At 43.5% G+C, this 24,206-nt stretch overlaps 1 protein-coding gene across 7 annotated transcripts in view; it reads left to right on the top strand.

Annotated features, from left to right (window-relative positions):
* The first annotated feature begins 5,722 nt into the window (after window positions 1–5,722).
* LOC115173303 (sodium bicarbonate cotransporter 3) overlaps window positions 5,723–24,206 on the top strand; it is a 72,179-nt gene continuing 53,695 nt past the window's right edge. For all 7 annotated transcript variants that reach the window (XM_029731276.1, XM_029731281.1, XM_029731277.1 and 4 more), the window contains exon 1: window positions 5,723–6,084. In XM_029731276.1, coding sequence (XP_029587136.1) covers window positions 6,049–6,084 — 36 coding nt within the window. In that variant the 5' untranslated portion in view covers window positions 5,723–6,048. The remainder of the gene's footprint in view (window positions 6,085–24,206) is intronic.

Genomic DNA, 24,206 nt, shown 5'->3' with positions numbered 1-24,206 from the left:
GGTTACAACGTTTGGTTCGACAACTTCTTTGCATCACCCGTGCTCATAAATAGTCTGAGAGAACAGGGGTTCAATGCATGTGGGACTTGTAGGGTAAACAGGAAACAAACGCATCAGGAAACTGTTAAGGACTTTAAAAAGTGGGAGCGTCAAACCGAGTGTGGGGATATGCATTGGTGTAGGGGCAATGTATTGGCTATACAGTGGCTATACTGTTACTTGCATTTCCAATTTTAACAATGCAAATGATTCCACTCAAGTAACCAGGCTAGTCTGACAGGATGGTGTGTGGAATAGGAAAGTGGTCCGTCAGTCTGCTGTAATCCACGTTTAGAATAGACAGAAGGGTGGGGTTGACAATTCTGACCAGTTGATTAACTCATACAATGTTTTGCAGAAGACCCAGAAGTGCTGGACAACACTTTTCCCACTGTGTTGACATTGGATTTGTCAACAGTTACCTTTCCTTCCAAGATGGCAGTGTAATCACGCAGCACATGGCAAGGAAAATTGGCAAACTAGTTGCAACCAGATTACATCGAGAGAACCTTGCTCGTCAGTTAGGAGGTATTGATGTTAATGACAGGTATCCATCTTGTGACAGACTTTGTCTGTGAACACTGTAAGCCCATCTTTTCTACAGGCCCCCTTTAAAAATGGTTGGCTGTGTTACAGGAAAGATAGAAAGGAAAACAGGATCCAATTTGTTTGTGTTGCACCTGAACACGAGGGCAAACGGTTTTGCACGTAGAGGACCGAAATTGCTTTAGGTTGTGGCACTCAAGTGAGTGTGACTCATTGTTGAAATAGGCACTAGTAAAGGGACTCAGATGAAGGTCAGATGTTCACTAGTAATCTTTTCTCTCTTGCATGTTTCCCTTTCCTGCATGTCCCCTCTTCCATGCGTGTTTTCCCTTTCTTATTCAAGACATCTTGCATGCCAGCTTCCCTTCATGTTTGATTCATAACTCGAATGGCCTTGAGGATGTAATGACTGTAAAATAAAGTTGTGCTTTAGGAATTATTCCAGTTCTGTAATATATCAAATGCTAGTTGAATGTAGAAATTGAAGTTGTAAAAGCTAATAATTGTTATATGCCTTATTTCTGTCGTATTTTGTAATTCCAGTTCGATTTGAATGAAAGTAGCCCTGAAATGAACGATGTATAATGTCATGGTTATGATAGAGATGTTAAATGTCTTCATTTTCAGGTTTGAGTGAGACAATGTATTCCCGTAAGATTATTCTTTCAGTAAAGTTCTTGTTTTATTAATATTATATCACTTGTTTGTCATTACTTATTATTTGTAAGACTAAATGCTATTTGCAATTTGTTTTGGTGCAGATATGTGTTTAATATACTATCCAGATAAGAAATAATTTCTTGAAAAATACTGTTGGTCACTAAAACATCTAAGTCATTTACAGTAAAAGGTTCTGATTTCAAAATAAGGAAGACTCAATATTCTAAAAGTTTTTGGCAGAAAATAATAGATTTTCGTATGATACGCATTTTCACTTATTTCTCAGTTTCAAAATATGTACCATGTTTTAATAGAATGTCTGACACCAGCAAATTATTCTCATTGATGCACACCGAGGTCATGGTCCAGTAAAAAATGGAACATTCCTCCTGGCAGGAAAGGGTTAACGCTCAACATTCTTTCATTAATGCACACAGTAAGCAGTCAATACAACAATTTCAACCTTTTTATAAAACGTTTATTTCGGAAGCAATAAAAACATTGTTGATAGTGTGGGACTCAAGGTGTTAACTCCGCATGCCGACAAATGAACAAAGGGCATTGCATTTCTTCAAATATAAACAAACAACTTCCAAGTACAGTAAAATAATACATATTTAATAAGAAAAACAACAACGAGAGAAAAAACCTTTAGGCCTTGTGGAATCTAAATTACTTGCAGTTGCTGCACGCTATACCCAAAAAGGAGAGTGAAAAGGGCAAACAGTGTAGCCTACGACACACAAGCAAAATATAAAAAAAACAAGAAATAACACAAAATACAACACTAAGACTTGTTTAGCATCGAATATTGAACATGTTGAGCAACAAGAATAAAAAGCCATAGGCCTTTGAAATTACCAGTAGCTGCCGTATTAAAATAGGACAATAAAAATAGCAAATAGCATGTCCACTTTTCTTAATAAGGATCCGCCCCTTTTTTTTCAATTTTCGCCTAAAATTACATACCCAAATCTAACTGCCTGTAACTCAGGACCTGAAGCAAGGATTTGCATATTCTTGATACCATTTGAAATGAAACACTTTGAAGTTTGTGGAAATGTTAAATTAATGTAGGAGAATATAACACATTAGATCTGGTAAAAGACAATGCAAAGAAAAAAAACATGCATTTTATTTAAACTTTTTTTGTACCATCATCTTTGAAATACAAGAGAAAGGCCATAATCTATTATTCCAGCCCAGGCAAAATTTTGATTTTGGCCACTAGATGGCAGCAGCGTATGCGCGAAGTTTTAGTTTAGACTGATCCAATGAACCATTGTATATCTGTTCAAAATGTAGTATCAAGACTGCCCAAATGTGTCCAATTGGTTTATTAATACATTTTCAAGTTCATAAATGGGCACTCTCCTCAAACAATAGCATGGTATTATTTCACTGTAATAGCTACTGTAAATTGGGCAGTGCAGTTAGATTAACAAGCATGTAAGCTTTCTGCCAAATCAGATATGTCTATGTCCTGGGAAATGTTCTTGTTACTTACAACCTCATGCTAATCACATTAGCCTTCGTTAGCTCAACCGTCCTGCGGGGGACCCACCAATCCTGTAGAGGTTAAAAAGCTAATCAAAATATAACAAATATATAAATAATAAAAATTGCACATATTGAGGTGTATATACCGAAAAAGCTCCTATCGGCTGTGATGTAGATAGGGTTGGCGACGGCAGTGAAGAGAGGCCCTGCCCCAACCCTCGTGATCCCAAGCCTTGTATAGGTCAGAGGGTGGTATACCCTGAGGTGGGAGTGCAGATTTGATGTATTGCCTTTTGCTGTTATTGCTTTCAGGCAAATATAGCAAATTACCTCAATTAAGTCATTGGGTTCCCCTTTCCCGTTGGGTCTATATCTGAAATGTATCCAAATTGGGGCAGTGGCATTTTTTTTAGACACCAGATCATCAGCCATTTTCACTCCTTTTCTTCTCCATCTCTCTTACCTAACTAAAAGGAGGAAGAGATCATATGTTATCACCCCAAAAGTTAGTTGGCTATCTGACCCTCATGCCAAGAGAAGTGTAATCTGATTTCCTCACTCACGTTGTTGTGATTTAGCAAAAATTGCACATTTTAAAACGGTTTAGAACATAATAGAGTACAAACGGTTCTAAAGGTATTGAAAAAACAGTTTTTACCCCCAAGCCATAAGACTCCTGAATAGGTAATCAAATGGCTACCCAGACTATTTGCATTGTGTGTTGCCCCCCCCAACCCCTCTTCTACGCTGCTGCTACTCTCTGTTTATCATATATGCATAGTCACTTTAACTATACATTCATGTACATATGTACATACTACCTTAATTGCCCCGACCAACCAGTGCTCCCGCACATTGGCTAACCGGGCTATCTGCTTTGTGTCCTGCCACCCACCACCCGCCAACCCCTCTTTACACTACTGCCACTCACTGTTCATCATATATGCATAGTCACTTTAACCATATCTACATGTACATACTACCTCAATCAGCCTGACTAACCGGTGTCTGTATGTAGCCTCGCTACTGTATATAGCCTCGCTACTGTATATAGCCTCGCTACTGTTTTCACTGTCTCTTTACTGTAGTTTTTATTTCTTTACTTACCTATTGTTCGCCTAATACCTTTTTTTGCACTATTGGTTAGAGCCTGTAAGTAAGCATTTCACTGTAAGGTCTACACCTGTTGTATTCGGCGCACGTGACAAATAAACTTTTGATTTGATTTCCGGACTGCTACGATATGGGCAAAAAACCTTGGCCATATTTTTAACCAAATGTTGCAATTGCAATTTAGATCAAAACACTTGGGTGAACTTTTGGAATCATGGAAATATTATGTTTATTCTAATTCTATAGAATATAAATAATAGTGGGCACTTTGAATACAGTGTTGTTTGACATGACAACGTATGAAAATACCAGGGAGGAGTTATTGTGACAGGGTAGGAACCAAAGTGATGTTCAGTGTTTCCTAGGGGACCCTATAATCTTTGGTTACATGAAATCTTTATTCATGTAGCCAACATATTCATGCTTTGCCTATTCCTCTTTGATTTAGAAGATACTGGTCCATAAACAACATGCTGATTTAGGCCTTCACCAGCACTGGTATCAGGCTGTATTAGCTAGCTATGTTTGCTCTGACCCAGTACTAGCCAGCTAACTAGCGATTAGCATTAGTGGCTAACACGATTTAGGTTAACTTGCTAAGAAAATACAAACAAGGTGTTTGCAGATATAAGAAATACAAACTAATATTGTAATTATTGAACGCTTATATTAAGATCAAAGTGAAAACAACATCGTTGTCATCAACATTGTTGGATGTGCTGCATTGACCATGCAGACTGAACGAAAGTGTCACGTGGTCAAGCAACAACAAATGCGCTCCTTGAGTGACCGGGTGGGACTAAGTCTGTGGAAAGCGGCAAGAGAGAGAGAGAACGGAGAGGTATGACTCAAGTAGCGGAGTAAACTATACAAATGGACGTTACACACGGCGTATCACATTTAACAAACCAAACAAATACCGTTATAGAAGGTAAAGTAAAAACCCAAACCGGTCCGTTCATCAATACCGGTATATAGTCAAATACGGTATATCGCCCAGCCCTACACAGTACAAAAACATAATTAGGGAGCCTGACCTTCAAATCCTAAATTAGCAAATTGGCCTCGCCTTGCTTTCTTATGAATTGTAGGAATGTACAATCCCCCATGTTTGTTTCAGCGTGTGTGTGTGTGTCTCAGCTGGCTTGCTTTGCCTCCGTGTGAGATTCAGAGTCGGCCATTAGGTGTCACCCTGCCCCTCAGTTTCCACGGAACTGTATTTAATGCGAGGCAATGATCAGCTGTATGGCTTTGTCCTGTCTCTAGTCATTAATGACTTGTACCTTTCTGTGTTTGCGACTGAAAGAGGAAAATGGATTTGATTTAGGTAGTGTAGGTCTATTTGAAATACCAGTTTCCTCATGTTGTAGACCTAGTCTGAGTCCCAAGTGGCACCTGATTCCCTATATAGTGCACTACTTTTGACCAGGGCCCACAGGGCCTATGTAGGTATAAGGGTGTCATTTGGGACACATATAGAGCCCTTGATTGACCCTTTTCTGTCTTACTATTGCATAAGCATGATGTTACACTGACCACCCCATATGTCCTATGTTTTACGACCTTATGGAACTGTTTATGGATGGGTTATTCTGAGTGCATGAGTCATGAGTCTCCATGGAATTAGAAGGTGCTGAAAGATGTGTACATGACCTTGAGACTGTGATAATGATCACGCATGTAGCAGAATCAATGGAGGCAGAGACACTTAATGAACACATCTCTGTCTGTCCTTTTCAATTCTCCTCGCCCTCTGGGTAATGTCTGTGAGAAATGTGTGTGCGTGTGGGTGTTTGCCCTGAATGCCACTGTGGGTGTGTGTGTGTGTGGAGGGGGGGGGGGGGGGTTATGTGTGTGTGTGTCCTCTGTGTATGTCCTCTCTGTGTGTATGCCCGCCTGCGTGCGCTTTTGGCTGGGCAAATGAAATATTCATGGTGGCGGGGGATTGGCTGCTGAGAAAGGAGCGGTTTGTCGGAGAGGAGCAGGTCTGTTTTAAGGCAGGCAGTGCTCTGCTCTCTCACTCCGAATAAACACAGACGAGCAGGCAAGAGCAGCCCAGTATTCCAGTGTCTCAGTTGGAGCTCAGACACACGCTCACAGAAACACACACACAGACACACACGGGAGATAAGAGAGAAGAAGCCGGCTAACGCCACAGCTGCCTCGGCTGCCACTGATGTTTTAGCCCAGATGGCGGGGAACTGTGAAGGGGAGCATGTGCTGACGGTAGGTCTGCTCTGATAACATAAGTGTGTTTGGTTTTGTGTGTGTGTGGGTGTGTGTCTTCTCCATCTCTGACATTGTCTTGCTGTACCATAGAATAGTGGTCGTGGTTGCAGAATAGAATAGAGGGTGTTCTATATGATGTATCTCAGAGGGGAAGAGAGAGGGCAATAATGTGGCAAGGGGAGAGTCCCAGCATGTCTCTTAGAAAGGAAATGGTCATTCCCACTCCACTAGCCGGAATGGGAGAAAATGAGACAGGAACAGATATGGCTGCATTAAAGAGAGACCAGGAGAGAGAGAGAAGGGAGGGAGAAGGAGGAAGGTGAGAGAGGAGTAGAGGAGGAAAATGTGTCAGCGGACTAGAGATAATTGAATCAAAACAAAACAGAGCATGCTCCTTTGATAAAAATTGATAGATTATGAATAGGATGTTTGTTTATCTATTGAATGGAAGTTGATGTCAGTCACAATAATAGATGATAGGGTATTGAAATAGCCTAGATAAGAAGAGAATGACAGGGAAGGGGGAATATGTAGACACCTGTGGTTACTAGGTTGTACATACAAGGAGAGGAAAATGTGTTTTAGAGAGGAGTGGAAATGGTTTCCATTTCTGTGTAGCCTATGCTTTAGCCTATTTTCTGGGGGCGGGGGCATGCTATTTTCTGCTGGCTCTGGTATTGTGTTTGGCCTGTGTGTGACAGTGGAGATACAACTCAGGGGACTGGCGTGTCTATAGAACTATGCAACTCCTCACTTACGTCACCTCCCCTGCCTGGAACGAGGCCCAGTAACAACATCCTGGAATAGAGAGAACCTGGCTGGCTCTGAAATCACTCCTACACTAAACCAGTCACCCACACCGATTCATTTAACATTCACAGTGACAAGAACCAGGGTCCAATGCACAGTGAATTTCATTTAACATGGAAGTGCCCATTTTAACAGATAGGCTATACAGTAACTGACCCTTTACACACACACACACACACACACACACACACACACACACACACACACACACACACACACACACACACACACACACACACACACACACACACACATACACACACACACACACACAAATACTGTTCATTGGTCTGACATGATAAGCAAACTCAAAACTATATTGATAAAATTATTCCACACAAACTCAAATGCAAACATAGCTTATAGACTACTATACACGCGCGCGCGCACTCACACACACACACACACACACACACACACACACACACACATAGAGTTGTGACGGTCATGGAATTTTGGATTACGGTAATTGGACAGCCAAATGACCGCGGCTTCCTTAATATTTTTTTGGGGGACTCACATTTTCTCCTCTCCTTAGCTCCTGACTGCATTTGCTGCCATGTGCTGCCATAGAAATAGAATGAATAGTCCCCATTCAAGTCAATAATGTCATAATGGGTGGACTGGCGGCCATTGCGGGTGTACCCATAGTAGCAAAGCAGGAAGTGTGGGCAGGAAGTGTACCCATCAATATTTGCTGTGATTTGTTGATTAAACTCAACTGACATTACAAAAAATATGTTCCATTGCATGAGCCACATCAGTAAACATCATTTGAATTAACATTCTACATTACCAAGGAAAGGGAAAGGGGGATACCTAGTCAATTGTACTAAATGCATTCAACTGAAATGTGTCTTCCGAAAGTATTAGGCAATACTTTACTTGACATCCAGCATCATAACACGTTATGACACGGTCATAACCATGTCATAATATATCATAACAGCAGACATAACTTGTCATAGCACATATATTTATAACTGTTGTGACATACACTACATGACCAAAAGTATGTGGATACCTGCTCGTCGAACATCTCATTCCAATATCACGGTTGGGGAGGCTGTCTTTTTAGACTTCAGTGCAGCTTTTGACATTATTGATCATAGTCTACTGCTGGAAAAACGTATGTGTTATGGTTTTACACCCCCTGCTATAATGTGGATAAGAGTTTCTTGTCTAACAGAACACAGAGGGTGTTCTTTAATGGAAGCTTATCAAATATAATCCAGTTAGAATCAGGAATTCCCCAGGGTAGCTGTTTAGGCCCCTTGCTTTTTTCAATTTTTACTAATGACATGCCACTGACTGAGTAAAGCCAGAGTTTCTATGTATGCGGCTGACTCAACACTATACACGTCAGCTACTGCATTGACTGAAATGACTGCAACACTCAACAAAGAGCTGCAGTTAGTTTCAGAGTGGGTGGCAAGGAATAAGTTAGCCCTAAATATTTCTAAAACTAAAAGCATTGTATTTGGAACAAAACACACTAAACCCTAAACCTCAACTAAATCTTGCAATAAATAATGTGTAAATTGAGCAAGTTGAGATGACTAAACTGCTTGGAGTAACACTAGATTGTAAACTTTCATGGTCAAAACATATTGATGCAGTAGTAGCTAAGATGGGGAGAAGTCTGTCTATAATAAAGTTATGCTTTGCCTTCTTAACAATAGGCCCTAGTTTTGTCGCACCTTGACTACTGTTCAGTCGTGTGGTTAGGTGCCACAAAAAAAGGACTTAGCAATTGGCTCAGAACAGGGCAGCACGGCTGGTCCTTGGATGTACACAGAGAGCTGATATTAATAATATGCATGTCAATCTCTCCTGGCTGAAAGTGGAGGAGAAATTGACTTCATCACTACTTTTATTTATGAGAGGTATTGACATGTTGAATGCAACGAGCTGTCTATCTAAACTACTGGCGCACAGCTCGGACACCCATGCATACCCCACAAGACATGCCACAGCCCAGAAAAGTCCAGAACAGACTACGGGAGGCACACAGTACTACATACAGTAGAGCCATGACTACTTGGAACTCTATTTCACATCAAGTAACTGATGCAAGCAGTACAATTAGATTTAAAAACAGGTTAAAAAACACCTTATGGAACAGCGGGGACTGTGAAGCCACACAAACATTAGCACAGACACATGCATACACACACACACACCACACACACACAATAACATACTCACTATACATACACATGGATTTAGTAGTGTAGATATGTGGCAGTGGTGGACTAGGGGCCTGAGGGCACACAGTGTGTTGTGAAATGTATTGTAATGTTTTAAAATTGTATAAACTGCCGTAATTTTGCTGGACCCCAGCAAACCAATGGGGATCCATAATAAATACAAATACAAATAGGCATGATATTGCATTCAATTGCTGCTATAACAGCCTCTACTCTTCTGGGAAGGCTTTCCACTAGATGTTGGGACATTGCTGCGGGGACTTGCTTCCATTCAGCCACAAGAGCATTAGTGAGGTTGGGCACTGATGTTGGGCGGTTAGGCCTGGCTCGCAGTCGGTGTTCCGATTCATCCCAAAGGTGTTAGATGGAGTTGAGGTCAGGACTCTGTGCAGGCCAGTCTAGTTAATCCACACCGATCTCGACAACCCATTTCTGTATGGACCTCGCTTTGTGAATAGGGGCATTGTCATCCTGAAACAGGAAAGGGCTTTCCCCAAACAAACAACGACCGTGCAGTACCGTAGTGCTACATGCACTCACTCAAAAACAATATCCCACAAAGCATGTGGGAGATAGGGCTTCCTAAATATAATCCCCAATTAGAGGCAATGACTACCAGCTGCCTCTAATAGGGAACCATACAAAACCACCAACATAGAAATACACATACTAGAACATCCCCCCTAGTCACACCCTGACCTACACCACTATAGAGAATCCAAGGGCTCTCTATGGGGTCAGGGCGTGACAAAGCCAAGCAAGGGAAGTTTGCAATGTAAGCCCCTCCTCCCTCGTTTTTAGTCGGCTTTGCGAGTGTACAATTATGTTCACTCCGGGGCCTGAAACTCCCCATAATTAAATTCACGACGATTGTACATCTGCTAGGAAAAGTCAGCGAAAACTTAAAAACAACATCAATAGAGAAGTCAACATACAAGTGTAAGTAAAAACGAATGCAAATAAGTTAGAAATTGTGCTACTAATGCACATGACGGCACAAACACGTCTCGTAAAAAGTAAATATGTTTTTGTTTGGTTATCTTTTGGAAATTGTAGAAATAAAAAATTTTCCTTCTTCAGAAGTTCCAGTTAGGCAGGCTAACGTTAGTTAGCTAATTAATTTGCTAGCTATCATACATTAGGCGTATATTAATAATTATATATTTAATATAAGTAGACATGCACTCTTAATTGACTGTAGCGCATATAAAGCACCCACAATCATCGCGGGATGAACGAGTGACGAATTTCCGGCCAAGGGTGGTCCATTTAAAAATCATTTCTTCCTCCCTTGGCCCTTGCCCTGCAAGTGTATACTCGTCAGACGTCATGATACGTCATCAGAAGTGCCCACTTAATTTAAGGGCTGGGGGGATAGGGTGTCTTAAGTGTTTGGACCGCAGCCATTGGCTACATTGAATGTTTTTTCTTAGCTACTTCAAACAGCTGACATATTCTTGCTTTGAGTAGTCCTCTTTGATTTAGAAGAAACTGTTGCACAAATGTACGTCTACATCATCACTGGTATTATCAGGCTGTATAGCTAGTTACATTTGCTCTGACTCAGCACATGTATTAGCTAGCTAGCGATTAGAATTAGCAATTAGCATTAGCGGCTTACAAAATTTAGGCCCAACTTGCTAAGAAAAGTCAAACTAGCTGTTTGCAGATGTAAGAAACCCAAACTAATAGTGCAATTATAGAACACAAGTGGAATTATATTAACCTCTCTTTATTGTCCTGAGGTGGAATGTCTACAGAAGTCATGATAACCTCTCTGGGCTAGGTGGGACGCTTGCGTCCCACCTACTCAACAGCCAGTGGAATCCCGTGGCGCAATATTCAAATACCTTAGAAATGCTATTACTTCAATTTCTCAAACATATGACTATTTTACACCATTTTAAAGACAAGACTCTCGTTAATCTAACCACACTGTCCGATTTCAAAAAGGCTTTACAACGAAAGCAAAACATTAGATTGTCAGCAGAGTACCCAGCCAGAAATAATCAGACACCCATTTTTCAAGCTAGCATATAATGTCACAAAAACCAAAACCACAGCTAAATGCAGCACTAACCTTTGATGATCTTCATCAGATGACACTCCTAGGACATTATGTTATACAATACATGCATGTTTTGTTCAATCAAGTTCATATTTATATCAAAAACCTGCTTTTTACATTAGCATGTGACTAGCATGTGACTAGCATTCCCACTGAACACTTCCGGTGAATTTACTAAATTACTCACGATAAACGTTCACAAAAAACATAACAATTATTTTAAGAATTATAGATACAGAACTCCTTTATGCACTCGCTATGTCCAATTTTAAAATAGCTTTTCGGTGAAAGCACATTTTGCAATATTCTGAGTAGATAGCCCGGCCATCACAGGCTAGCTATTTTGACACCCACCAAGTTTGGTACTCACCAAACTCAGATTTACTATAAGAAAAATGTGATTACCTTTGCTGTTCTTCGTCAGAATGCACTCCCAGGACTTCTACTTCAATAACAAATGTTGGTTTGTTTCCAAATAATCCATAGTTATATCCAAATAGCGGCGTTTTGTTCGTGCGTTCAAGACACTATCCGAAGGGTAAAGAAGGGGGACGCGCCCGGCATGTTTCGTGACAAAAAAATTCAAAATATTCCATTACCGTACATCGAAGCATGTCAAACGCTGTTTAAAATCAATTTTTATGCGATTTTTCTCGTAAAATAGCGATAATATTCCGACCGGGAAACCCTGTTTTCGTTCAAAGACTGAAAATGTAAACATGGAGTCGTCTCGTGCACACGCGCGCCAGTCTCATTGTTCTCAGATCGACCACTTACCAAATGCGCTACTGTTTTTCAGCCAGAGACTGGAGAGTCATCATTCAACATTCTGGCACCTTCTGAGAGCCTATGGGAGCCGTAGAAAATGTCACGTTACAGCAGAGATCTTTTGTTTTGGATAGAGATGATCAAGAAGGCCAAGTTATGGTCAGAGAGGGCGCTTCCTGTTTGGAATCGTCTCAGGTTTTGGCCTGCCATATGAGTTCTGTTATATTCACAGACACCATTCAAACAGTTTTAGAAACTTTAGGGTGTTATCTATCCAAATCAAACAATTATATGCATATTCTAGTTACTGGGCAGGAGTAGTAACCAGATTAAATCGGGTACGTTTTTTATCCGGCCGTGCAAATACTGCCCCCTATCCCCAACAGGTTTTAAGAAGCAAAGGGAAAACAGCATCGTTGTCATCAACATTGTTGCATGTGCTGCATTGACCATGCAGAGACTGAACGCAAGTGTTTAGTGGTCAAGGAACAACACATGCGCTCCTTGAGTGACGGGGTGTGGGGCTAGGTCTAATGTGTTAAGTGGCTTGGAGAGCGCAGAGAGACGACTTAAGTAGCGAAGTAAACTATAAAAATGCAAGTTACACACGATGTATCACTTTTAACAAACCAAACATTAAAATACTGTTATATAAAAACCCAAACCGCCCAGACCTAGCCCGATCCATGAAAAACAGCCCCAGACCATTATTCCTCCTCCACCAAACTTTACAGTTGGTGATATACATTGGGGTAGGTAGCCTTATTCTAAAATGTATTTAAAAAAATACAAATCCTCAGCAATCTACACACAATACCCCATAATGACAAAGCAAAAACAGGTTTTTAGAAATGTTTGCAAATGTACTATAAAAAACAGAAATACCTTACTTACATAGGTATTCAGACCCTTTGCTATGAGACTCGAAATTGAGCACAGGGGCATGCTGTTTCCATTGATCATCCTTGAATTGTTTCTACAACTTCATTGGAGTCCACCTGTGGTAAATTAAGTTCATAGGACATTATTTGGAAAGGCCACACCTGTCTATATAAGGTCCCACAGTTGACAATGCATGTCAGAGCATAAACCAAGCCATGAGGTCGAAGGAATTGTCTGTATTGCTCCGAGACAGGATTGCGTCGAGGCACAGATCTGGGGAAAGGTACCAAAAATTGCAGCATTGAAGGTCCCCAAGAACACATTGGCCTCCATCATTCTTAAATGGAAGAAGTTTGGAACCACCAAGACTCTTCCTAGAGCTGGCCGCCTGGCCAAACTGAGAAATCGGGGGAGAAGGGTCTTGATCAGGGAGGTGACCAAGAACCCAATAGTCACTTTGACAGAGCTCTAGAGTTCCTCTGTGGAGATGGTAGAACCTTCCAGAAGGACAACAATCTCTGCAGCACTCCACCAATCAGGCCCTTATGGTAGAGTGTCAAGATGGAAGCCACTCCTGAGTAAAAGGCACATGACAGACCGCTTGGAGTTTGCCAAAAGGCACCTAAAGGACTCTCAGACCATGAGAAACAAAATTCTCTGGTCTGATGAAACCAAGATTGAACTCTTTGACCTGAATGCCAAGTGTCACGTCTGGAGGAAACCTGGCACCATCCCTATGGTGAAGCATGGTGATGGCAGCATCATGCTGTGGGGATGTTTTTCAGCGGCAGGGACTGGGAGACTAGTCCATACTGAGGGAAAGATGAACGGAGCAAAGTACAGAGAGATCCTTGATGAAAACCTGCTCCAGAGCACTCAGGACCTCAGACTGGGGTGAATGTTCACCAACCAACAGGACAACGACCCTAAGCACACAGCCAAGACAACGCAGGAGTGGCTTCGGGACAAGTCTCTGAATGTCCTTGAATGGCCCAGCCGGAGCCCTGACTTGAACCTGATTGAACATCTCTGGAGAGATCTGAAAATAGCTGTGCAGCAACGCTCCCCATCCAACCTAACAGAGCTTGAGAGGATCTGCAGAGAAGAATGGGAGAAACTCCCAAATTACAGTTGTGCCAAGCTTGTAGCATCATACCCAAGAATACTTAAGGCTCTAATCACTGCCAAAGGTTCTTCAACAAAGTACTGAGTAAACGGTCTGAATACCTATGTAAATAAGGTATTTCTGTATTTATTTTTTATAAATTAGTAAAAATGTTTAAAAAAAACAGTTTTCGTGTTGTCATTATGGGGTATTGTGTGTATATTGATGAGGATTGTTTTTTATTTAATACATTTTAGAATACGACTAAGGTAATAAAATGTGGAAAATGTAAAGGGGGCTGAATACTTTCCGAAGACACTGTATATAGTATATATTGCACTATTTTATGGCTGGTTATGACACCTACATAAGAGTGTCAAAACACACAAAACCTACCACACAAGGCAAAACGTTCCATTACACCAGTGGTTCCCAAGTTTGTTAATGTACCACCAAGTATATTTTGCTCTGCCTGGAGTACCCCTGAAGTACCCCCTCATGTGCATTTTACCAGTAAGCCTATGGTCTCATGAGTCTTCTCAAGTACCCCCTGTGGATGGGCCAATTACCCCTTGTTGGGAAACACTGCATTACAACATAGCCTACATGTCAACAGAATATGGTTATATAACTTTTTTTTAATTAACCGTATTAAATTATCATTGTAATTGCACACACATTGATGTTAAACATGCAGCTACCCCAATGCTCTGTTGCTGATTTACTGGGATGAATACAGGAGCAGATTTCAGGAGCAGGACAAGACACCCTCTTTTTGACTGATGACTGATATAAGGGCATGTATGTGATAGGCCTATCTGGCTTGTATGAGTATGATGGTCATACACTTTATGACACTGTCAAGAAGCATTATTGTCTTAGTCCAATTACAGTGACACAGGATGGTCATAATGCTTCAGGATCGTGTCATAAAGTGTATTTTCTACAAGCTTTTTAACATATGATTAAAAAAACATGACTGTAAAAACAACAAAAAAGGATTTAAGAAACAAACTTTAAAACTAAAGGAAACTTCTTGGCAGCGAAAAATGAATTTGAATACATTTGGGTTTTGACACTCTTATGTAATGTAGGTGTCATAACAGCCATAAAATAACGCAATATATGTCACAAAAGTGTAAATATTTGGTTCATGACAGTGTTATGACATGTTATGACAAGTTATGTCAGCTGTTATGACATATTATGGCATGGTTATGATGTGTCATAATGTGTTATGACACTGGGTATCAAGAAAAGTGCTACCAAGTATTGCGTCACAATACCAGAGGGCCAATGCGAGTGTACCCATGAGTTTACCAGTCAAATTGCCAGGGATAGAGGTTCTAAGCCAGGTCTATTCATTCTATTTTGGTATGTGCTGCTGTTGCATTGTGGGGGGCATTGCCTAGGCAACCAAAGAATCCTTTGCTAGTTTCTTATTTCAGCAAGGAGCAACAAAGCATCATCACGTTGTTAAGAGCATGTTAAAAACCGACTCAACTGCACAAATTCCCCCCCGTCCTGTCTTTCATTTTCATGGCAGTCTTCATCCGTAACCGTCAGTTACACGGTTATACTGTAACATGCGCTGCTGTTGACATTGACAGCTTTAGATCCCGTGCTTCTTGTGTGTCATTGCCTTGAGAACATACACATCATAGAGTAAATGAATGTTAAGTGATGCTGTTTTTAGACTGCAGGACGTCCCTAGTCCCCCAAAAATCATATATGTCTCCAGTTCTCTATGGGGATCCAGTCTTTTGGGTTCAATAGATAGGTCTATCATCTTTTATGCTTGGCTGGTGAACTCTAGAGTGATCACTGATGTTTGTGAGAGGTTTTGCATGATATTATGTAAACTATGGTGTGATCTTGGAAGGTGTCAGAAGCAGAGGTCGCTGGGTACACATAGGGCACATGGGCTAGCTATGGGGTAGAGGATGAGATGACTTTGTTATTGCTAGGGAGGTTGGCTGCCAGCTTCGCCCCCACCCCTTGTTACCCCCTGGCCTTGAATGAACAGGGTTGGGAACGGCTTATCCTAAATGAGACTCCATGCATTCCCCCCATTCTGCTGCTCTTACACTCTAGGTGACGTTATGGTCCCTGGGTCGTGAGCCCCCCCATTTAGAGTCCCCCTCCTCTCCCTCTCTGTTAGGGACAGTCAGGACCTTGCTGTCACCCCCCCATCTGCAGCTGTGTTCTGTGGGTAACTGGGCAAGACCAACCAGCTCCCAGGGGGGTTATTTTGGACCGGAGTAGCTGCAGCAGCAGGTTGCATAATGTGTTTTGAAATTGTTATGAGTGGAATAAACCAGCTCTGATTCTGAACACGTGTGCTTAACTTACCCACACCATGGACTCAACACATGAAATGCATACCAAACACAAGCTGCCTGACACACATACCATAAACAGCTTTACATGCTCACAAGCATGCTAACAGATTTCCGCAGGCACTAGGCCTATTTTAAGAGGCTTTGAAGTGGTAATGAACCTGGAATAATCAGCATTTCTCAGGTGTAAACATTGGCTTAGTATAGCCTTGGCCTATTTGATGCCTTGTGTCCATCACAATGAACAGTCAACAACAGTAGCAATGCAGCCCACTGAGCCAAGCCCAGCATCATCACTCCAGCACTCCTAGCCCTCTATCAAACCCCTTTCTTTAGTTCTTGGCTCACCTCTGAGTGTGCAAAGCTGTCATCAAGGCAAAGGGTGGCTACTTTCAAGAATGTCAAATATAAAATATATTTTGATTTGTTTAACACTTTTTTGGTTACTACATGATTCTATGTGTTATTTCATAGTTTTGATGTCTTCACTATTATTCTACAATGTAGAAACTAGTAAAAATAATGAAAAACCATGGAATGAGTAGGTGTGTCCAAACTTTTGACTGGTACTCTATGTAGTAGCTCATGAGATTGGAGGCTCAGTTCAAGAGGGGCTTGTATGGTTCAGTGGAGAGAGAGAGGTCGGAGCAAATGAGACCCCAATGCTAGAGAGATGTGCTCTGTGCATATCATGTTCCTATCCTCCCACTGTGTGTTTAACATCCTCACCTATTGAATCAGCTCTCTCTGCTGCTTAGCAGTAGTACTTATCTGTGTTTAGTGGGATATGTCAATGCCACCTCCAATGGAGGAGCTGTTGAATTTAAAGCCCTCAAATACACTATCCTTTTCAAAATATGTTTCAAATTTCTGACGGTATTTGACAATACCTGAATATACATTTTCTTTGAGTTGTTTATGACCCTAGGGTGTCAACACTTAAATGATAAGTTATTTCAATGGGGCTTTCTCCATTCTGATTGTTTTATACTGTTCAATAAAACTTGAACCAAAAGTGTATCTCATTTGAGATCATTTCCACACTGCCACCTGGGCTGCACGATATGGGCAAAAAACTGAGGCCTTGTTTTTTTTTTACCATTTATTGCAATTGCAATTTAGATAAAAACACTTGGGTGAACTGTTGGTGTCACGACTTCCTCCGAAGTCGGTCCCTCTCCTTGTTCGGGCGACGTCGCCGGTCGACGTCACCGGTCTTCTAGCCATCGCCGATCCACCTTTCATTTTCCATTTGTTTTGTCTTGTCTTCTCACACACCTGGTTTCAATTCCATCAATTACATGTTGTGTATTTAACCCTCTGTTCCCCCCCATGTCCTTGTCCGGTATTGTTTATTGTAAGTGCTTGTGCACATTATGTCTGGTGTGCGTCAGGTTTTGTACCCATTTATTGATTGTTATGTTTTCCGGTGGTTTTTATTATTAACCTCTGGACGGACATCCAGCGAAAAATCCTATTACCATTTGCATAACAAAATGTAATATATATTTTTTTCAAATATAGGACTATTTTATATCGTTTTATAGATACACCTCTCCTGAATCGAACCACGTTGTCCGATTTCAAAAAGGCTTTACAGCAAAAGAAAAACATTAGATTATGTTAGAGGAGTATATCGTAAAAGTAGCCACATAGCCATTTTCCGACCAACCACATGCATCACAAATAACCAAAAAACAGCTAAATGCAGCACTAACCTTTGACAATCTTCATCAGATGACACTCCTAGGACATCATGTTACACAATACATGCATTCTTTTGTTCGATAAAGTTCATATTTATATATAAAAACAGCATTTTACATCGGCGAGTGACGTTGACTAACTATTTTCCCTCAAATGCGTCCGGTGAAACAGCGCTACAATTTACTAAATTACTATTCGAAAACATTTTTAAAATGTAATATTGTCATTCTAAGATTTATAGATTAGCATCTCTCGAAAGCACCTGCAATGCCAATTTAAAAATAACTTTACTGGGTAATCACACTTTGCGATAAAAGGGGATGCGATACTCAGAAAAATAGGCTAGCAATACAGGTCAGCGCCATCTTGGAACAATCGCATATCAAATCTAGTCTTGTATACTATTGTCAATAATCCCTTACCTTTGATTATCTTCATCAGAAGGCACTTCCAAGAATCCCAGGTCCACAACAAATGTATTTTCGTTCGAAAAAGTTAATCCTTTATGTCCCAATAGCTTGTTGTTGTTAACGCGTTCTGAAGGCTGCTCCAAAAGTACCGTCGGCCGCGGGACTTCTCTCTCAACAAAATGCTTTTTTTAAAAATGTAGGTTCGTTCAAACGTGTCAAACTTTGGCCTTTTACGAAAGGCCTTTTTCAACCAGAGCTCCAATAACATTCAAGGGGGACGATTGCATTGTCTTTCAAAACGTTTCGAAAGGGGAGGGTAGCCAGGGGCGCCGGCATCATAATGGTGATGGCCCTCCTCATGTGACCACGTTCCACAGACTCTCATTCTGTCAGTTTTCACAGTAGAAGGCTCAAACCACTTTGTAAAGACTGGGGACATCTAGTGGAAGCAATAGGAAGTGCTAAATGAACCATAGCTCACGGTGTGATTTATAGGCAAAGTGATGAAGTTGAGTCCGCAATTCAGAATTCCACATCCTGTTACGATCTGTCTCGGGGTTTTGACTGCCATATGAGTTCTGTTATACTCACAGACACCATTCAAACAGTTTTAGAAACTTTAGGGTGTTTTCTATCCACAAGTATTAATTATATGCATATCCTAGCTTCTGAGTTTGAGTAGGAGGCCATTTAAAATGGGCACAAATTTTTTTCAAAAATCCCTGTAGCGCCCCCTATCCTAGGCGACCGTCAAGAGGTTAAACTGCGCCATTGGAAACACAGTTTTTGCTCTCCTGCGCCTGACTTCTCTGCCGCCAGTACGCACCCCTTACAGAATACCGGACCAAACTTATGGAGTCAGCAGGAGCAGGTACCCTGGGTATAGGGGTGGAGGAGCGCGTCCGGGAGCACGCAGCAATGCTCCACCATCTTGGCCCCGCCATGGACCGCGTTGTCCAGACAATGGACCGCTGGGAGAGACAGGGAGTTCTCCCGGCGCCTCCACCAGCACAGCTGGGGTCTCCACTACGCGCCCCTCCTTCTCCTGGTCCCAGTGGGATTCGTCTCTCCCTTCCCCAGGAATACGATGGGACGGCTGCGAACTGCCAGGGGTTCCTCTTGCAGCTGGACTTATACCTGGCAACCGTCCACCGGGCTCCTTCGGGCCGTGAGAGGGTGTCCGCCCTCGTCTTGTGCCTCACCGGGAAAGCCCTGGAGTGGGCCAACGCCGTGTGGAGAGAGGGAGATGCGGCTTTGGACCAGTTTGAGGAGTTCACCCGCCGCTTCCGGGCAGTCTCCGACCGCCCGCCCGAGGGAAGAGCGGCGGGTGAACGCCTATTCCATCTGAGGCAGGGGACGAGGAGCGCCCAGGAGTTCGCCCTGGAGTTTCGGACCCTGGCTGCCGGCGCGGGATGGAACAATAGGGCGCTGATCGACCATTATCGCTGCAGTCTGCGTAAGGAGACACCACCCTCACATTCAACCAGCTGGTGGACCTGTCCATCCGGCTGGATAACCTGCTGGCTGCCCGCGGACGTTCAGATCGAGGTCTGTTGGTTCCATCCCCCCGCACCCCCTCTCCGATACCCATGAAGCTGGGAGGGGCGGTGTGCAGGGAGACCGGAGGGGGTTCCAGCTCGTGCACCATCTGTGGCCGCAGAGGTCACACTGCCGGTCGGTGCCGGGTTGGTTCCTCTGGGTATCGAGGCAGCAGGCAGGGCGCTCTGGCGTCACCCCAGGTGAGCCGGCACCATTCTCACCCAGAGCCCTCTGTCGCACATATGTTTGTGTATGTCACTTTTCCTGAGTTTCCCCACAATCCCAGCATAAGGCGCTCGTCGATTCAGGCACGGCTGGGAATTTTATAGATAGATCGTTCGCCCATTGTTTAGGGATCCCCATTGTTCCCATGGCTGTGGCTTTCCCCGTTCACGCCTTAGATAGTCGACCATTAGGGTCAGGGTTGATCAGGGAGGCCACCGCTCCTCTGGGCATGGTGACGCAGGGGGGTCACAAGGAGAGAATTAGTCTCTTACTTATTGACTCTCCTGCGTTTCCCGTGGTGCTAGGCCTACCCTGGTTAGTTTGTCATGACCCCACTGTTTCTTGGCCACAGAGGTCTCTCATGGGGTGGTCGCGAGAGTGCTCGTGGAGGTGTTTAGGGGTTTCCATCGACGGGGTGATTACGCGATAAATCTCCTGGTAGACGCTGCACTTCCCAGGAGTCACGTGTATCCCCTCTCACAGGCGGAGACAGAGACTATCAGGGTCTGAACCAGATCACTGTGAGGTTTAGTTACCCGCTACCGCTCATAGCCACAGTGATTGAGTCAATGCACAGGGCGTGCTTCTTCACCAAACTAGATCATAGGAGCGCTTACAACCTGGTGAGTATCCGGGAGGGGGACGAGTGGAAGGCGGCTTTCAGTAACACCTCAGGGCACTATGAGTACCTCGTCATGCCGTACGGGTTGATGAATGCGCCATCAGTCTTCCAGGCCTTTGTAGATGAGATTTTCAGGGACCTGCACGGGCAGGGTGTAGTGGTGTATATTGATGACATTCTGATATACTCCGCTACACGTGCCGAGCATGTGTCCCTGGTGCGCAGGGTGCTTGGTCGCCTGTTGGAGCATGACCTGTACGTCAATGCTGAGAAGTGCCTGTTCTTCCAGCAGTCCGTCTCCTTCTTAGGGTACCGCATTTCCACCTCAGGGGTGGAGATGGAGAGTGACTGCCTTTCAGCTGTGCGTAATTGGCCGACTCCCACCACGGTAAAGGAGGTGCAGCGGTTCTTAGGGTTTGCCAACTACTACCGGAGGTTTATCCGGGGTTTTGGTCAGGTAGCGTCTCCCATTACCTCACTGCTGAAGGGGGGCCCGGTGTGTTTGCAGTGGTCGGCTGAGGCGGACAGGGCTTTTGGTCACCTGAGGGCTCTGTTTACCTCGGCTCCCGTGCTGGCCCATCCGGATCCCTCTTTGGGGTTCATAGTGGAGGTGGACGCGTCCGAGGCTGGGATAGGAGCTGTGCTCTCTCAGCGATCGGGTACGCCTCCGAAGCTCCGCCCCGTGCCTTCTTCTCGAAGAAACTCAGCCCTGCGGAGCAAAACTATGATGTGGGGCACTAGGAGCTGTTGGCTGTCGTCAAGGCTTTGAAGGCGTGGAGACATTGGCTTGAGGGGGCTAAACACCCTTTCCTCACCTGGACTGACCACCGCAATCTGGAGTACATCCGAGCAGCGAGGAGATTGAACCCTCGCCAGGCAAGGTGGGCCATGTTTTTCACCCGTTTTGTGTTTACCCTTTCCTACAGACCAGTCTCCCAGAACGTGAAGGCACACTCATTGTCCCGGCTGTATGACACAGAGGAGCGGCCCATGGATCCCACTCCCATACTCCCTGCGTCCTGCCTGGTGGCGGCGGTAGTGTGGGAGCTGGACGCGGACATTGAGCAGGCGTTACGTGCAGAGCCCGCTCCCGTCCAGTGTCCCGCTGGGTGTCTGTATGTCCCGTCTGCTGTTCGTGACCGGTTGATCAATTGGGCCCACATGTCACCCTCCTCTGGTCATCCTGGGATCGGTCGGACAGTGCGCTGTTTGAGCGGGAGGTACTGGTGGCCTACCTTGGCTAAGGACTTGAGGGTTTATGTTTCGTCCTGCTCGGTGTGCACCCAGTGTAAGGCTCCTAGGCACCTGCCCAGAGGGAAGCTACACCCCTTACCCGTTCCACAACGGCCTTAGTGGCACCTGTCGGTGGATTTTCTAGCCGATCTCCCCCCCTCACAGGGTAACACCGCGATCCTGGTCGTTGTGGATCGGTTCTCGAAGTCCTGTCGTCTCTTCCCTCTGCCCGGTCTCCCTACGGCCCTACAGACTGCGGAGGCCTTGTTTACGCACGTCTTCCGGCACTACGGGGTGCCTGAGGATATAGTGTTTGATTGAGGTCCCCAATTCACGTCTAGGGTCTGGAAGGCGTTCATGGAACGTCTGGGGGTCTCGATCAGCCTTACCTCAGGGTTTCACCCCGAGAGTAATGGGCAGTTGGAGAGAGTAAACCAGGATGTGTGCAGGTTTCTGCGGTCCTATTGCCAGGACCGGCCAGGGGAGTGGGCGGCATTCGTGCCCTGGGCCGAGATGGCACAGAACTCGCTTCGCCACTCCTCCACTAACCTCTCTCCCTTCCAGTGCGTACTGGGGTACCAGCCGATTCTAGCACCTTGGCATCAGAGTCAGACCAAGGCTCCTGCGGTGGACGACTGGTTCAGGCGCGCAGAGGAGACATTGGAAGCTGTCCGTGTTCACCTTCAGCGGGCCGTACTGCGCCGTTGGGAAACACAGTTTTTGCTCTCCTGTGCCTGACTTCTCTGCCGCCAGTACGCACCCCTTACAGTTGGAGTCATGGAAATAGAATGATTATTTAAATTCTATAGTTAGAATGTAATATTGGGCCGTTTATAGAATTAGGAATTAGAATACTAATAGGATCTCTTTGAAGGTGTTATTGTTACAGGGTAGGAACCAAAGTGTTGGTCAGTGTTTCCCAGAGGAGTGGAACCCTATAATCTTTGGCTACATTTAATGTTTTCTTTTAATTCATGAAGCTAACATATTGATGCTTCACGTATTTCTCTCTGATTTAGAAGATACTGTTGCACAAACAACATGCTGATTTTGGCCTACACCAGCACTGGTATCAGGCTGTATTATCAAGCTATGTTTGCTCTGAATTAGTACAATTATTAGCTAGCTAGCTAGCCAGCTAACTAGCGATTAGCATAAGTGGCTAACACAATTTGTTAGCTAACACAAGTTGCTAAGAAGAAAAAAAAATGCTGTTTGCAGACAGTAAGATACACAAACGAATAGTGTAATTATTGAACGCTTGTGGATTTATATTAATTAAGAATCAAACCTGAAAGCAGCATCATTGTCATCAATATATTGTTACATCTGCTGCATTAACCATGCAGACCGAAGAGTGAACCAAGGAGAATACAGTAACTCTCTGTGAACTGTCGGTAAATGATCTCGTGGTTGAGCAACAACAAGTGCTCTCCTTGAGTGACAGGAGGCGGGGATTGGTGAGAGAGAGGGAGAGGGATGACCCAAGTAGTGGAGTAAACTATAAAAAAATGGATTGGCATATCACATTTAACAAAACAAACATTGAAATACATCAAATCAAATGTTATTGTTCACATACACGTGATTAGAATATGTTATTGCGGGTGTAGCGAAATGCTTGTGCTTCTAGCTCCGACAGTGCAGTAATATCTAACAAGTAATATCTAACAAATTACACAACATATACCCAATACACACAAATCTAAGTAGGAATGAATTAAGACTATATAGATATATTGACAAGCGATGTCAGAGCGGAACGGACGAAGATACAGTAGAATAGTATAGAATACAGTATAAACATATGAGATGAGTAATGCAAGCTATGCCAACATTATTAAGTGACTAAAATACTGTAGAATAGTTTAGAAAACAGTATATACATATGAGATGAGTAATGCCAGATATGTAAACATTATTACAGTGACTAGTGTTGCATTCCTTAAAGTGGCCAGTGATTTGTAGTCTATGCCTATAGGCAGCAGCCTCTAATGTACTAGTGATGGCTGTTTAATAGTCTGATGGCCTTGAGTTAAAAGCTGTTTTTCAGTCTCCCGGTCCCAGCTTTGATGGACCTGAACTGACCTCACCTTCTGGATGATAGCGCGGTGAACAGGCAGTGGCTCGGGTGGTTGATGTCCTTGATGATCTTTTTGGCCTTCCTGTGACATCAGGTGCTGTAGGTGTCCTGGAGGGCA

Source organism: Salmo trutta, chromosome 34 (genome assembly GCF_901001165.1).
Source record: "Salmo trutta chromosome 34, fSalTru1.1, whole genome shotgun sequence".
Taxonomy (NCBI): domain Eukaryota; kingdom Metazoa; phylum Chordata; class Actinopteri; order Salmoniformes; family Salmonidae; genus Salmo; species Salmo trutta.
Note: the sequence above shows the minus strand (reverse complement) of the source record. Positions and strands in the feature narration are given on the sequence as shown.